The 16,612-nt window shown below is 38.7% G+C and overlaps 1 protein-coding gene across 2 annotated transcripts in view; it reads left to right on the top strand.

Moving 5' to 3' along the window:
* The window catches only part of CDH2 (cadherin 2), a 409,683-nt gene extending 393,391 nt beyond the window's left edge, over positions 1-16,292 (top strand). For both annotated transcript variants that reach the window (XM_063923643.1, XM_063923642.1), the window contains exons 14-16: positions 1,670-1,809; positions 5,690-5,854; positions 14,890-16,292. In XM_063923643.1, the coding sequence (XP_063779713.1) occupies positions 1,670-1,809; positions 5,690-5,854; positions 14,890-15,096 (512 nt within the window). In that variant the 3' untranslated portion in view covers positions 15,097-16,292. The remainder of the gene's footprint in view (positions 1-1,669; positions 1,810-5,689; positions 5,855-14,889) is intronic.
* Positions 16,293-16,612: the final 320 nt, after the last annotated feature.

The raw sequence follows: 16,612 nt of genomic DNA, 5'->3' as shown, positions 1-16,612 counted from the left end.
CCCATTATGTATGCTTGCCGAGGCCAGAGTCTGCATCTTCCGTAGCAGATTTACTGGCCTCTGTAGCGTGATTATACTGGACATCCTGATTAAACTGAGGTTTCCTCAGAGGTCCGATGGTCACGAAGTTGATAGTCACAGAATACTGCAGTGGGCAGAAGACTACAGCGGATCACAGAAGACTGCAGTGGGCAGAAAACTACAGCGGATCACAGAAGACTGCAGTGGGCAGAAGTCTACAGCGGATTACAGAAGACTGCAGTGGGCAGAAGTCTACAGCGGATTACAGAAGACTGCAGTGGGCAGAATACTACAGAGGATTATAGAAGACTGCAGTGGGCAGAAGACTACAGTGGATCACAGAAGACCGCAGTGGGCAGAAGACTACAGAGGATCACAGATTACTTCAGTTGGCAGAAGATTACAGCGGATCACAGAAGACTGCGGAGGGCAGAAGACTGAAGCGGATCACAGAAGACTGCGGAGGGCAGAAGACTACAGCGGATCACAGAAGACTGCGGAGGGCAGAAGACTGAAGCGGATCACAGAAGACTGCAGTGAGCACAAGACTGAAGCGGATTACAGAAGATTGCAGTGGGCAGAAGACTACAGCGGATCACAGAAGACTGCAGAGGGCAGAAGACTGAAGCGGATTACAGAAGATTGCAGTGGGCAGAAGACTACAGCGGATCACAGAAGACTGCAGAGGGCAGAAGACTGAAGCGGATCACAGAAGACTGCAGTGAGCACAAGACTGAAGCGGATCACAGAAGATTGCAGTGAGCAGAAGACTGAAGAGGATCACAGAAGACTGCAGTGAGCACAAGACTGAAGCGGATCACAGAAGATTGCAGTGGGCAGAAGACTACAGCGAATCACAGAAGACTGCAGTGAGCAGAAGACTGAAGAGGATCACAGAAGACTGCAGTGAGCACAAGACTGAAGCGGATCACAGAAGATTGCAGTGGGCAGAAGACTACAGCGAATCACAGAAGACTGCAGTGAGCAGAAGACTGAAGAGGATCACAGAAGACTGAAGTGGGCAGAAGACTGCAGTGAATCACAGAAGACTGCAGTGGGTGTATTTAATAATGTGACGTCACTGAGGCAATTTGTGCACAATGGTTACACGTTTTGTAGGGAATGGCACACTTTGAATGTAGGTCCTGAAAATTCACTGCTCTTTAGAACTATGACGGCTGCAGCAATATAATGAATGTGGATTATATAAAAGTTGAAATTCCATAAAATAAATTACAACTTGAGACTGTGTTGTTTTAAACCGGCAGAATAAATTATTTACAGGCTCTCCGATTGTTTTAGTGTTGCACAGATTTGTTTTAGTTGGCAAAACTAATGTCAAATACAAATTGATTTACTTGTGCAAGTTAAAGTGTATTAATATTTAAAGCCCTTAGTAAAACTAATTGCCTTACTTAATTTGTCTACAAGAGAAATCAGATATGTTTAAAGCAAGATTTGGAAATAATTGGGTGAAAATTCCATTATGGGCTGCAGCCAAATATCGCATTACTATTAGTCTGCTTTTGTAGCGTGCACACTAATGAATTTGCTGCTGCCTTAGTCACAAACTGCAGTCATTATGTTTGCTACTTTAACTACAGATCTCTCTGTATTTGACTGATTATTATAACTTTTCCCTCTGCAGCGCTAGTATTAATGTTTGTCGTATGGATGAAGCGTCGGGACAAGGAGAGACAAGCCAAACAGCTCCTTATTGACCCAGAGGATGATGTCCGAGATAACATCTTGAAGTATGATGAAGAAGGCGGAGGCGAGGAAGACCAGGTAATGCTTCATTTTATGTTTTCTTTCATTGGACATGTTTAACCTGTGACAAAATGACAGGTTGCAAACAAACTGTATGCAATGACTACAAAATACTTAGGCATTTTCCACATTTATTTATATAAACTAATCTAAATAGATTTATTCTATGTGAAATATTGTGCAAGGTCAAGTTAAAAGAAAACAGCTCTAAAGATTTTTCTTCTGGAATTACAAATAAAATATAAAAAAAACTTGATTGCATAAGTTATCCTCTCCCCCCCCCCACATTGTTTAATACTCAGTAGAAACACATTCACCTACATAAAGGTGTTTTTTGGCCTGGGGAGGGAGGTGCCGCCAGAGTGCAGCAGCAGTCTCCTCTCTCCCCCTGCATGTTACACGCTACTGTCTGTCTCATACCACGTGCAGTGTATGTAATGTACATATACAGGACCAATGATCACAGTTAGTGGTTAGATGCAGCAGTAGGGCCAGCCAGCCAAGGCTGTATGTTTGTTTTTCTCAGATGTCCTACAGTCCAAGTCACCCACTCTGCGGAGTATTGGAGCAAGTCTGAAAGTCTTGGGGAGAGGCAGAGGAACCTAGCACTGGACACATGTACACAGTGGTCTCCTTATACATTGTATAGTGAATGTAATACAGTATTAATAATTACTATAGGTGACCTATAGTACTGGTTGTAGGGCAGAGAGTCTTCAAAAAGTTTCTGTATAGAACATATTTATTTCATATAAATAAGTGGTCAGGAAAAGATTAAACAAACCATAATAATTATACATAAATAATATACCCAGTAGGAGGCAGAACTGAGCTTTCTAAGCACACATTCTCCCACCTCATGTTAAGTCTCCTGTCTCTTCTTGCATTCTTTCAGGCAGGTGTTTTCTGGTGCAGTGTGCTGATTGAGCACTAAGATCTACACACATAGGGGTATATGCAATTAGCGGCGAATCGCGGCAATTTTTCGAACGTTTTTTAATTCGACACAATTCGACCGTCTAATTTCGGCAAGTGGGTGCCGAAATTGACCATATTCAATAAAAAACTGATTCGACAGTCCCGCTGACGAAAAACGGCCGATTTGACGGATTTTGTTCCGATTTTTAAAAAACGAAAAAAAAACCCGAAAAAAAATTGCGTGGGGTCCCCTGGTTCTAAAAATCCGGGGGAAAAATGGACAGGGGATCCCCCGTATTTTTAAAACCAGCACCGGAGAGGCTTTGCGATGCGCTGTCTGACAGCTCAGACGTGCAGCCAATCAGCAGAGTGCCAGGACGTTGCGCTCGCTGATTGGCTTAAGAGACCTTTCTGTGACAGCAGTCACGGGGGGGTCTCTGCATTCGGGGAAAGGGGTCCCATGTGTAAACATGGGACCCCTTTCAGTCCGGCTTGGTCGGGTGTTCGTTTATTTTTTTTTGCCAAGTACGAGGATTTATATCTGGACACTGGATTGAGGTGAGTATAATTTTATTCACAGGTACCCCGGATCGTCGGATCAGGAGACGTGGCAGTCGGCGGGTCAACATAGGTAAGTATGTGTGTGTCGGCAGGTGTGAAATAAAGTTTTACTCTCAAGGTGTGTGTCTCCTGTTTTTATTTGGGTATTTTTTTTCCAGTAGTACTACAGGTACCAGCGGGCCCGTTTTTCTCCCGCATGCAAGTACTTGTGGTTCTCCAAGTACCAGCTTGTGGGGGAGGCTTGCTGGGACTTGTAGTACTACAGGAAAAACCAATATTCTTGTCATGTTCCCAAGACTATCAGACCCCCATCCGCAGTCCTTGGATGGGGGGGACAGCCTCGGGCTTCACTCCTGGCCCTTGGGTGGCTGGGGGGGACCCCTTGATTGAAGGGGTCCCCACTCCCCCAGGGAACCCCGGCCAGGGGTGACTAGTTGGATATTTAATGCCACGGCCGCAGAGCGCTGTATAAAAGTGGCCCCCGGCTGTGGCATTATCTGTCCAGCTAGTGGAGCCCGATGCTGGTGTAAAAAATACGGGGGACCCCTACTCTTTTTGTCCCCCGTATTTTTTATGCACCAGCACCAGGCGCAGAGCCCGGTGCTGGTTTTAAAAATACGGGGGATCCCCTGTCCATTTTTTCCCCGGATTTTTAGAACCAGGACCGGCTCGAAGAGCCCGAGGCTGGTTATGCTTTGGAGGGGGGACCCCACGCAATTTTTTTTCCGGGATTTTACCATTCCATCTAAAAAAAATATATATATATTTTTAAAAATATATAAATAATACTTGTGCCTCCCAAAAATACAAACCAAGTACCTAATCCCTTCTAATATAAATAGATATGCTATGTACCAATAAAAAAAACACCAAAAAAAACATGTTTTAAATTTTTTTTATTAGATTCACCCACCAAAGTGTGGCGGATTGAAAATGACGAATTTACTGTCTAAAAGCACTGTTGTCGAATTTCCAAACTTCAATTGAATATACTTTTGTCGAATTGCCGCATTTGTACCATTGCAGAAATGTCGAATTTGACAAATGTCGAATTTCAAAAAGTCGAATTTTGAAAGTCCGTTTTTTTGACGGAAAGTACTGAATTGCATTGTCGAATTTTTTTTTTTGGCGAAAAAGTCCAGTTTTTCGACAATTTAGGGAATTCGACCGCAATTGCATATACTTCATAATAGACATATACTGCATATTGTGCCCAGAACTAGTAAAATTGTACTATATATTACTGCTGTTGCGGTCATGATTCCATCTGCTGACCTGGGAGTTATCCAAGCAACTATTCTTTAACATTAATTTAAATTTAATATATCAATTAGTAACAAAAAGAAAAATAATGTTGGTGTAGAAATCCTACCCTCATAGCAAAATACAGTATCTAAACAGATGCAGAGCCATAACTAATCTTTTTTGTGCCAGATATAGAATTGGCTCTACACATCCAATCTCTTGCAGCCACACACTACAAAGAGGGGGAGGGGGGGGGGGTTAAGCTGCAAGTGAAAATAATTAAAACAGTTAATTGACAAATGCCCCCAACAGCGCCTCCTACCCTGCAGCGATATGTGCCGTGCCCCCCTCCCCCTGCACACACCTAGTTAAGGTCCTGAACAGTTGTAACATACCATTTATTACTGTACTGGTGGAATCAAGACCTAGTCTTTTTAATTATTTATTTTTATTTGCAAAAGTTGTAAGACAGTTCAGTTAAAGGTCTAGTTTGGTTGTACTGGTTGATTTCTATGATTTATTTAAATGTTGGTCCAAGCCTACGTCTATGTTCTCCATACTTTGTAGTATCTTTCAATTACTAAAAATTTATCAGTTAAATGGGCACACTGGCTATTTATATTACCATATATTAATTAATAAGGCTATAGATGTTTGTATAGAAAGAATACATATTCTAAAAGGCATCCAAGTAAATTACATGAAATTAGAGTAAAATAATGGGGTTAAGTTGATGACAGATTCAGTTTTCTATAATTCAGTACAGCTGTGTACCTTCACATGTAAAAGTAAATGTTACATCTTGTAAAGTGAAAAACACAACTTCCTTTTTCACACATTTTAAATTAGTTAATTTTTTTCCCCTTAAGGTGTTGATTGCGTCAGATACTACTGAGGTGTTTTATCACCTAAAACTGACACCATCAATGAATACTGAATCTCAATATTTCCATTATTCCTGAGATTTACTAATAGCAAAAGCCTAACTGAACATCGGCTGAATGTCTGCACATGGTTATATAAAAAAAAAAGTGTATAAAAGCTGAGTGTAAAATGTTTTAATTGTTCCACCAGGAAAACTGCGTTCATTTAAGCAAAACATGCTTAATGGTGCATTTTTTGTTTATTTTTTGCTTGTTTATAGTTTTTTAAATTGTGCTTTTGTTAATTGTAGGACTATGATTTAAGCCAGCTGCAGCAGCCCGACACAGTAGAACCAGACACAATCAAACCTGCTGGGATAAGACGTATGGATGAAAGACCAATTCACGCAGAGCCTCAGTACCCTATTAGATCAGCTGCTCCTCATCCTGGTGATATTGGAGACTTTATAAATGAGGTGAATTTAAAATATATTTACTTTACTGCTGTTTTAGATGTTTTGACAAAATCCAACATCCATCAAAAATCTTCATTTAAAGCATTACTGCCTACTCTCCCGATACGGACGGGAGATACCTGAATTTTGGGGAATCCCAAAGTCTCCTGAGAGCAGGTCCCTCCTGCCATCCACACACTTTTAGTAAATCTGTGAATCATATAGTTATATCATTCCCACTCTGCACGATTCCTGATTCTGAACTTTCCCGGATGGTACAAAAAAAAAAATGTAGGTAAGAATGATTTAAAATGCTTAGTTAAGGATCACTGAATGAAACACGGGTATGACATCTGTTATGCTAATACTGCTATTTATCATTAAACAAGAGAAGCCTGTGATGAAGTTGTTTTACAGATGAAGGTTAGCACCTACAGCAGTGTAGGAGTTGCCTGTATATACAGTAATCCTTATGTTCCTATGTGCCTGTGTGCTCAAGACTGCTGGTTTGCTATTTTTTATTACTATTGCATTCATTCCATATAACATGCTGTACACGTGTGGACTGGTATGCCCCCAATCACCAGAAATGATTAGAACTTCATTAATTACGTGTTAAGACTAAATCAATGGTAAAGCATTCAAGTGTTCTCATGGCTTTAGCTTTATTTGAAGCTCTATTTACCTTCCGTTTCAAATAGTCATAATTACTTAAAACATTGCCAAACTGCAGCAAAACCATGGGGACAGGCATGCAGTTTGTGTAGCTTATGTTCTGAATGGAAACTTACAAGCACGCTAGCAAGGTATATATGTTTAATATTGTCAGCAGGTCTGTCCTGGCACAGTGACACCAACAAGAATCATAGAAGGGAATGTAATAAGGTGTGAGAATCAGGATTGAGAGATTTTGTGAGAGTTTTCTGTTTTTTTTAAAGCTGCAATCATTTACACTGCAAAACCAGGTTGATTTAGTTGTGTAAATGATTGCTGCTTTAAAGAAATGGGAGAACTCTGAAAAAATCTCTCACTTCCTGATTCTCACACCCTATTACCTGTACATGCCCCCCATAGTTTTGCTTTATCTTTGCAGTTCAGGTGTGAAGGTTTAAAGCAACATCCTCTTGCTCGGAACCTGTAAGTTTTTGGCCCTCTCTTCTCTTTAAACTATGTAATTAAAACAAGTTGCAGAATTAAGGAATGTAGAGACAATGTCTCATTAATGTTTTATGTTTGTCAGTGATTTCATTTAGTAAATTACTTGCTTTCTGTATACCTAGTTATACGATCAGTTTGCCGCTGAAAAGACTATTTTGGTAAAAGGCATTAACGTTGCAGCTTGTCTGTGCTTTGAATAAGTTTTGTGCTCTATATAAATAATGGATACGTCTCCAAGTTTTCCCAATTAACGCCATTTTCTTGCTTCTTGCCGCTTGTTCTTCATCAATACAGTGTGTATCTAGAACATTTATTCTACAATGAATGTATCCGTACTATACATTTGTACCTCTTAAAAAACTGGCTATGGTATTCACAGGAGAAATCCATTTTGGCTTGCAAATAATAGTCTACCAGTACCGCATTGTCTCCTAAATTCATTTATAAACCAAATTTAATAATAGTTAATTTTTATTTCCCTCACGTATCCCCCTTTCAGTCCAGGAGAATAGTTGAAATTCAATACCTTCATAATTACCAAGAGTTGTTTTAAATAGGATTAGTGTATAGAGCAGCCAAATGAAATCAATTATGTAAGTGCTTTATACACTTGTCTTGTGAAGCATTTTAACAGCCCAGTGAGTTGGTATTCAAGTTATTTAAGCAAAGTAGGCAGTGTACGTTATAATAGTGAAGGACAAAATGTATTCCTTGTATTATTTGTTTAGCTAACTGAGATTCCAAACACACAAGGTAAAATATATTCATGTTACCTTTATATAATAGGATGCGTTTTGGACAATAATTTCTAGTAGTCCTTTGCTATTTTATAAAAAAGAATGCTGCAAAACCTCATTGTAGTGAAACAGGTCATCCACCTAGTATGCTAATACAGTACTTCTTACTATTAGCTTACTCTCACCAGCTAGTAAGCTTATAACATTTACATAATGTTTGAAAGAATTGTATGATTCTAGCCAAGCGTATACAGTATACTGCTTTAGAAGAAAGGATTATTGTAACAATATATAACTTACCTGGCTTGGGTGTCTAGCATTGAGCCTGCCCCCCTTCAACATAGCTTTCGTTATTCACACTAAGTCTTCGCATTATGCTTGGCTTTGTTTGATTGTTTGTTTGTTTGTTGTTATTACAAACTAATGTTATTACACAAGTATTGCACTTAAGCTGGGTACACACTTGCAGATATATCATTCGTACAGCCGATGAACGATATAACGTGCGTCCCATTGACTGCTTTGTACAACCAATATATCTGTGAATCATGTCATTCATAGATACATCGCACGACTAATGCGATATATCTTGTAGATATATTGTGCACTTCGGCATGTGTATACAGGCAACCGATCGATATGCTGGCCACAGGAACCACCAGATATATCAGTTGGCTAATTGATGAATGTGGATGCTGTGTCGCATACTTATCAAATCTGTCGGCGGGTCGGCCAAGTGTGTACCCCTCATAAGACTTTTTTTCTGTGGGGTGGCGGGGGGGCATCTAGACTGCACACCCTATTACTAAAAATATTAAGAGGTGTTATCATGCTGAGGCTTCTAGTACTATGCTGGAGAAGAGAAATGCAGATGCACACTCCTAACACTAGTAACACTGATAGTAAGAATTATTTAAATAAATCCTCACAATTAACATGGAGTATAATTGAAGTTCTTAGCACACACTTGCGCAAATATGCGGGCCCATGTACCGCGACCAGGTGACTTCATCACATGGGTCCCTAACATGGGTCCCTAACATTCCTAATACTATTACATTATATAAATGTATCCAGGTCTTACCTTTAAATAGTGCCCTTATCAGTGTGAGATCTGAAATACAGGTGTCTTGCTAATTAAAACACCTGTGAGTAAATGGGAGGGGTGCCAATACCAGAGGAAGGAAGCCTTGCCTTCCAGTGTACAATATATACACAAATATAGAGGAAAAGGGGGGGTGTCTGGACTGCACACCCTATTACTAAAGATATTAAGAGTTGCTTTAATACTGAGGCTTCTAATACTATGCTGGAAGAAGAGAGCTGCAGATGCACACTCCTAGCACTAAGATCACTGATAGTAAGAATAATTTACATAAACCCTCACAATTAATATGGAGTATAGTTAAAGTTCTTAGCACACATTTGCGCAAATATGCAGGCCCATGTACCGCGACCAGGTGACTGCATCACATGGGTCCCTAACATTTAAATTATTCTTACTAGCAGTGTTCTTAGTGCTAAGAGTGTGCATCTGCATTTCTCTTCCAACAGCATAATATAAAGAGGTCATAAGGGACTACGTATGCATTTTTCTGATATAAGGCACCTATTGCCATCTCCTGGTACCTGAAAAAGGTATTAGTACTGTGAGACCTCCATTGCCTTTTACTGTTCCTCAGCTACAATCAAGTAATAGCTATCACCTTACTGCTAAGTTCATTGGCGATACAGGCTCTTTTCAAGGTTGGCCCGACAAAGTTTTAATTTAGAAATTTCTATAATAATTTCTTATTATTATGATAGTTTTGGAATCACACTGTCAGCAAAGATAAATATATACCTTAAGTATACTTTATCTTCAGATAGTTGATGCCTCTTAGACTCAAGCTGGCGCTTTCTTCTCACAGAAAATATATATTCAGGGGAAATTACAACCTTGTGCCTTTTTTTTCAGGTTTTATTTTCTTGTGCAACATTTTTTATGTGGGTAGCAGGGAAGTCTTTCATTTACTGAATGTCACTTCTATGTTGATAACGAACTTGTTGGATGACCAAAAAATTGGAATATATAAACAAAAGCCAAGAGACTAATTATTTAGGGGGGACATTTACTAAGCAGTGATATGAGCGGAGGAGTGAGCCAGTGGAAAAGTTGTCATGGCAACCAATCAGCACTTAAGTAACATCTATTGTTTGCATATTATAAAATTAAACAGAGCTGCTGATTGGTTGATGGGGCAGCTTCTTCACTGTCTCACTTCTCCGCTCTTATCACTGCTTAGTAAAGGTCCCCCAAAGGGGTCTATTTACTAAGCCTTGGATGGGGATAAAGTCGCTGGAGATAAAGTACCAGCCAATCGGCTCCTAACTGTCATTTTTCAAACACAGCCTGTGGCATATCAGTTAGGAGCTGATTGGCTGGTACTTTATCTCCAGCGACTATTTACCTCCACCCAAGGCTTAGTAAATAGACACCTTAGCCCCAAACCAGATGCTGTATCCAGTTTATCATTATCGCTTCTGACTTTCAAGACAATATTCTATGTCAGAATCTTCTTTCATGGAAAAATAAGCCATTACTGCCTCAAAACTCATTAAGGCTTCAATTCTGGATCCAAATTTCTAAAGAAGTGGTTTAACATTGAGGTCAAACAAAAATAAAACAAGATGGGGCATTAACTAACAGACATTGAGGTAAAAGGGCACTATTTGCAAGTTTACAATCTATAAGCAGCAATGAACAGAACTTTGTAGCTATTTGCAAGATTTATGCCAGATTACCTCAGTGTGTTCCAGAACACCTGATTCAGTAATTGTTCCAGTATTTCCTCCATTATAATCCAACAAACCTGCTCCAGTATTTGCTTCACAGCATTTCTCACAACAGCTTTCTCCATTATTGTTCCCAACACCCATGTCCAGTGTATTAGTCTGCTCCAAGACATCCTACTTACTGCTGCAGCTACAGACTGTTCTGCTAGTCTGTAGCTATTCTCAATATCTGTCCTACCCATTCTGTAGTATCAGACTTCTGCTACTACTAGTGGCCTGCATGAGGAATAGCATTAGCCATCCTGCTTCAGTCACACGCCTGCACATACAGATAGCCCAATGGGCCCCAACCTGAATCAATCAACCCCAAGCAACACAAATAATTAAATAGAACTCATTTTTGATAAATATTTTATGCAACACCTAAGAATTTGATGTGCATGGGACTGCATTTGTTTAAATATGCCAATTTTTTTAATGAGCTGTAGTTCCATTTTTTCTCAACATATTCACATGAAATATCTACTTATGGACATGTATCTCCATGTTTTATGCCTTCCTTAGTAAATGCTAAAACCACCGAAGATTAAGTGAGTTTGAGATTAAATGGATGGGGATGTGGTTGAAGTAGCAATAGCTATCCCTTCAGGCCCTGGGTCCTGTCATTGCATGATTATTTCTCCAAACATTGAAAATAGGGACGTGACCAAAAGGCTATGTTGCGTTGCATTGGATGGGACATGTCTACATCACAGTGAGTGTGGCCACTGACTACTAGTGTGCCTGTTGCTTCCACAGTGGCGGACTACCTCCCTTCTCTCCCCAGAGCCACAACTCCAGTGCCACGCTAATAAGCACATCACTGAAAAGGAATGCAGCAGTTGGACATAGCTTCCAACTGTACATTAATTAAGCCAAAGTCCAGCCGAATCCCTCAAATGTGTATAGTTGCAGATGATAATTATTATTTGACTTTATATAGCGCCAACAAACTTCCCTATACAGATGTGTCCTTATACAACTATCCTCAAAACGCCATGCAGCGTGAGTGAGCCATCAGGTCACATGCAACTCTGTTAGCACTGGGCATCTTTTGTTTTGTCAAAAATGCATTTGACAGATTGTAGCAATGTGCTGCGACTATGACGCACCAGGAGACTCTGCTGATTAATTTGATATGCAACACTTGTATATCTGTGTGCGACTCTGTGTACAAAGTATAATGGAACTTGGATTGTAGCACTTCTTATATACAGTAGATTCAGACTCAGTCACACACAGATATACAAGTGTTGCATATCAAATTAATAAGCACAGTCTTCCAGTGCATCCGAGTCATATCACATTCCAACTAAGCTGCATTTTTGGCAGAAAACACAAAAAAGATTCCCAATGGTAGCAGAGCCTCAGAGGACCTGGCACTCCGAGAGGGGCTGTTTGGTACGACTGCAGCCATGATGCACTGTATGAGGACACATCTGTGCAGTGACATAAAACTTAAGTAACAGTGGCCCCGAATGGCTATAAAATATATGGGGAATGCATGCTAAATAAGATAGCAGGATAATAATTGCTGCTGCTAGTTGGGTAAGTTTATCTTTGTGACATGAGGTGGTTTATAAATGCTTGCACATACATTGGGGGAGATTGACCCCAATAAACAGTAATGAAAATACTGCAACACAGACACTCCCAACTGCAAGTAAGTATATGGGTATATGGGTCATAGGAATCAGTGGGTTCCATTGTCATACTTCTTTACATGTTTTTACTACAGTTAAAAAAACACCAGTAAATACATGTATTTTAATGCCAATGAAATGTAATTTAAATGTAATACATTTAGCTATGAATATGTGAATGCAGAAAAGAACAGGATCGAGTCTATCTCAAAGCACATATATATTATGTGTCTACTCCATGCATGCTACTGGGAGACTCTCGCATTTGGGGAGAGTTTACTGGCACATGAGACAGACGTCAACTCTTCCGCATACTACCATTTCTCCTGTGAAGTAGTCATGGGCTTAATAATGCATTCCGCTATGAATTGCATCTTCATGGCTGCTGAGATTGATGGCATTATGTCATAGGGACCGTAATGACATGAATTGCCATTGGGAACAAACCATACAAAATTTTTATATAGATTTGAGGGATCATATTTGAAAAATTCACCCAATCCTATTTTCTTTTTCATATTAATTTTTTATGTTTACTGCTTTTTAGTATCCTCTTGTTAGCCTCTAGAGGTATTTGCTGTAAATTATTTCAGTCTAAAAGTTTTTTAAATTATTCAATTCCATTTCTTACTAAATGAAAGCAAATTCCTCTGTAAAATATCTGTATAATTCTTTCATTTCTTAATTTTACCAGTTATATATTAAATCTTGGCTTGACCAATGTGCACATTTTAGCCCATGCAAACTCTTTTTATATAGTCATTTATCGAAAAAAAATTGTCATCTATCACTAATATGCATGACCGGTCTCCTCTTTCCATAAAGTTAAGAATCATAAGCCTTCATTGCAAGTATTGCAATCAATCTTTCCTGTAATATCAATGATCCTCTCTGCAATAACTTATATACACTACTCCTCTCAAATCATTTGGCGGGGTTAAACGCGATTTTCTACCATAAAATAACTTTAATGTATTTGTATATTTTATATAACCTTCTGCAACGTTTAAGAAATCTACCTACAGTCAGAGGCGGATTGGCCATAGGGTTTACGGGGAAGATTCCCGGTGGGCCAACGCACCCGTGGGGGCCTGTTTTGTTTGAGAACATGTGGTCCTTTTTATAGACAAAATGAATAAGGAGAAAAATAATTTGCATATAGGAAAATGACTTTGCCACTTAGCCTGTGATTGCAGATGATCTAGTGTATGCTCTGTCTGCTTGCTTGGCTGACATATAAGATTGAGTGAATAGTGATTGGGATACGGTTGGTGTAATAAGCAAGAAAATATATCTTTCTAAAGAATGATATAGTTTCCTAAATTCTGAAGGTGTATCATATAATGTGCTCATAATATTTAATTTTATTTATTTTTAACTTCTCCCTTGATGCTGGACATGCCCACTATCTGGAAAGTCTTGGGGGGAGGGTGCTGCTGCCATGGCCCATGGCTAGACCTTACACCTCTGGTGCTGCCCATGTGGGGCCACTAGTACAAATTTTTCCTGGGCCACTTTTTGTTCCCAATCCGCCCCTGCCTACAGTACATACAAATCTGGCTTCGGTCAATTTGTTCACCCACATTAGCCCCATGTCATATTTTAAGATATTAAAAAAAACTGTGAAAAGTAAAAAAAGGAAGCAATAGAGATAAAACGTATTAGCAAAAGTTGCAATGGGACATGCACAAGGTAGTAAAATGTAATCTGAAGGTGGAAAACTTTAAATGTATATTTTAGTAAACTTGATTCTTCTTTTGTAAACTTCTTGGGTTGTTACATTAGTAAATGTAACAACCCAAGATAGTAATTTTCACAGATTATACCACCTGCCTATTGTTTTTACTTGTTAGATGCACTCTCTTGAGGAGCATGTCTAATATTTCCTGCAAAGTAAAGATTTACTCTTGCTATCACTAACCTCTTGCAGATCATGGGATATATGCTCTAAAAACACCATACGTAGGGGTGTAACTCTGAAGCTACAGTATTGCATCCATTACTGTTATTATTTTAAGCTTATAGTACACAAGTAACATGAATATATGTATGATAAATCTACAAATTATCTATAGCAAATATGATTATTGATGCCATAATTTACTAGCAATATTTTGTGAAAGTGTTACTCGGAGATATCAAAGAAATAAATTATACTGTACACTGTAAAGATGTTTATGATCATTTTACCTTCTCATTCCCTCTATAAAAGCTTAAGGCTGCATTTCTTATAGGGCCACATACCTCATATGTGACTTGTAACTAAAGATGCTGGAACCATTGTTCGACAAGTGTAATTGGCTTCTGGTATGTAGGGGTTTATTTACTAAGCATCGGGTTCGACCTGGTGCTTCTAAATGTGTTTACAGGTATGCTCTGTATTTAGAAGGTCAATGCTTTTACTCGCCATGTTAAGCGCTGGGTTTTACACACCGATGCATAGTAAATTAACCCCTTAATTCTAGAAAACTGGTCAAACCACAAACAAAGAGGGGTCAAGTTCGATGTTGTTGAACTGGCCGACTCTCCTGTCAGTTTTAAGTTGCTGGAAAATATTGAGCATCTCTTCTTCTAATATTCTAATGGATGTGAAAAATGTTTATATGCGTGGCTTATTAGTAGAATATTATGCATTATTTCACTGAATATGCAAATGTGTATTTTTTAAATACATTATCTTAAAATATTTTATTTTTGTTTATAGGGATTGAAAGCAGCAGACAATGACCCCACAGCTCCACCTTACGACTCTCTCTTAGTCTTTGACTATGAAGGTAGTGGCTCCACAGCTGGGTCTCTAAGCTCCCTGAACTCATCAAGTAGTGGTGGCGAGCAAGATTATGATTACCTTAATGACTGGGGTCCTCGCTTCAAGAAACTTGCTGACATGTATGGCGGAGGAGATGATTGAACTTTGGATTGACCTTTCGTTTTTGTGGACAAGAACAAACATTTGAACTGATATTCCCAAAAAGCGTAAAAGAAGCTTGGCTTTAACTTTGTAGTCTACTAGCACAAGTGCTTGTTTGAAAGCTTTGGCCTAGGCTGCAAACCAATTTGGGCTCAGTGGGAATATCAGTCATCCAATACTGTTTGGAAAAAATTGATTGAGCTCAGTTACACTTGAATTTTACAGTACAGAAGCACTGGGATTTTATGTGCCTTTTTGTACCTTTTTCAGATCGGATTTAGTTTTATGTTCAACGCTTTAATGGTACTGATTTCTGAAAGGGTGAAAAGACAAGGTATGTTGTGGGTGGGGTGGCGTAAGTAATCAAGGATTTTTTTCATCACGCCTTTTTTTTTCTTTTTCTTTTTTACATTGTGTTGCTTTTGTTAAAATCTGAAATTGAGAACAAATTTCATTAGAATAACTTTATTAGCTGCAAACAAATCCACGTGATTGACATGTACAGTGCATTATTCCTAGTTTTAGATGTTAGGATTTTTTTCATTGAAAGTCACAGAGTTTTGCAGTTGTTGCAGGAAAGGGGAGTAGTCATATTACCAGTTTCTAGCATAACTAAGTTTATTTTTTTTGTAGCAGGATCGATTTTTTTTCTTCTTTTCACAAGATAGGCACATTTTGGTCTTAATCAATGTACACTTTTTTCATTTGGGTATTTTTTCACTTCACTGTAAAAATGGTATGTGTACATAATGTTTTATCAGCATAGTCTATACAGAAGTTTCCGAACTTCAGAACATGTGTATGTATTATTTGGACTATGAATTCAGGTTTTGCATGGTTATACCTTTTCTTTACGGATAAAGTATTTACGAAACAGGTGACAAACACAATTATGTTTAATCAAACAAACTCTAGATTCCGTACACTGATTTTTTTTTTTTATTATTATTATTGCTTTGGGAGGGCGAAAACAAAACGTTCTTAGCACAAATGTTTTACATAATTTGTACCAAAAATAAAAAAACAACAACAGATAGAGGCAAACTGACGTTGGTGACGCTACTAATTCATGTTTAAGGGGTTGGGAAGCATTTAAACTGGAGAGTCTCTGACAACGGCTTTGCCTCTGTATTGTGTACCAGAATATAAATGATGCACCTCTGACCCCACGTTCTGAATAAAATGCTAATTTTGGATCTGGTGACTGGTTTGAATTTTTTTTTGTTTCCACTTCAACAATTTTGAATGCTGTGAAAAATCCCAAGATGCCATGATTTCAATGAGAAAAATGAAAAGTGTATTACTTCAGCTCGCAATAGCTGTAACTTACTGCTTACGTTTCCTACTGAAAAGAAATTTGATTTCCCTTTTGAATATTGGAGCAAAAAAGTATATGGTGAACTTGAGCGGTTGAGGTGTTGCCTGGGAATCCACATCTCATGTCTATGGCAGTTGTAGGATACAGTGTTTATTCATCCATGTCTTGGAAATAAAGGACATTTAATGATACCAAGAA

This window comes from Pseudophryne corroboree, chromosome 5 (genome assembly GCF_028390025.1).
Source record: "Pseudophryne corroboree isolate aPseCor3 chromosome 5, aPseCor3.hap2, whole genome shotgun sequence".
NCBI classification, from domain to species: domain Eukaryota; kingdom Metazoa; phylum Chordata; class Amphibia; order Anura; family Myobatrachidae; genus Pseudophryne; species Pseudophryne corroboree.
Note: the sequence above shows the minus strand (reverse complement) of the source record. Positions and strands in the feature narration are given on the sequence as shown.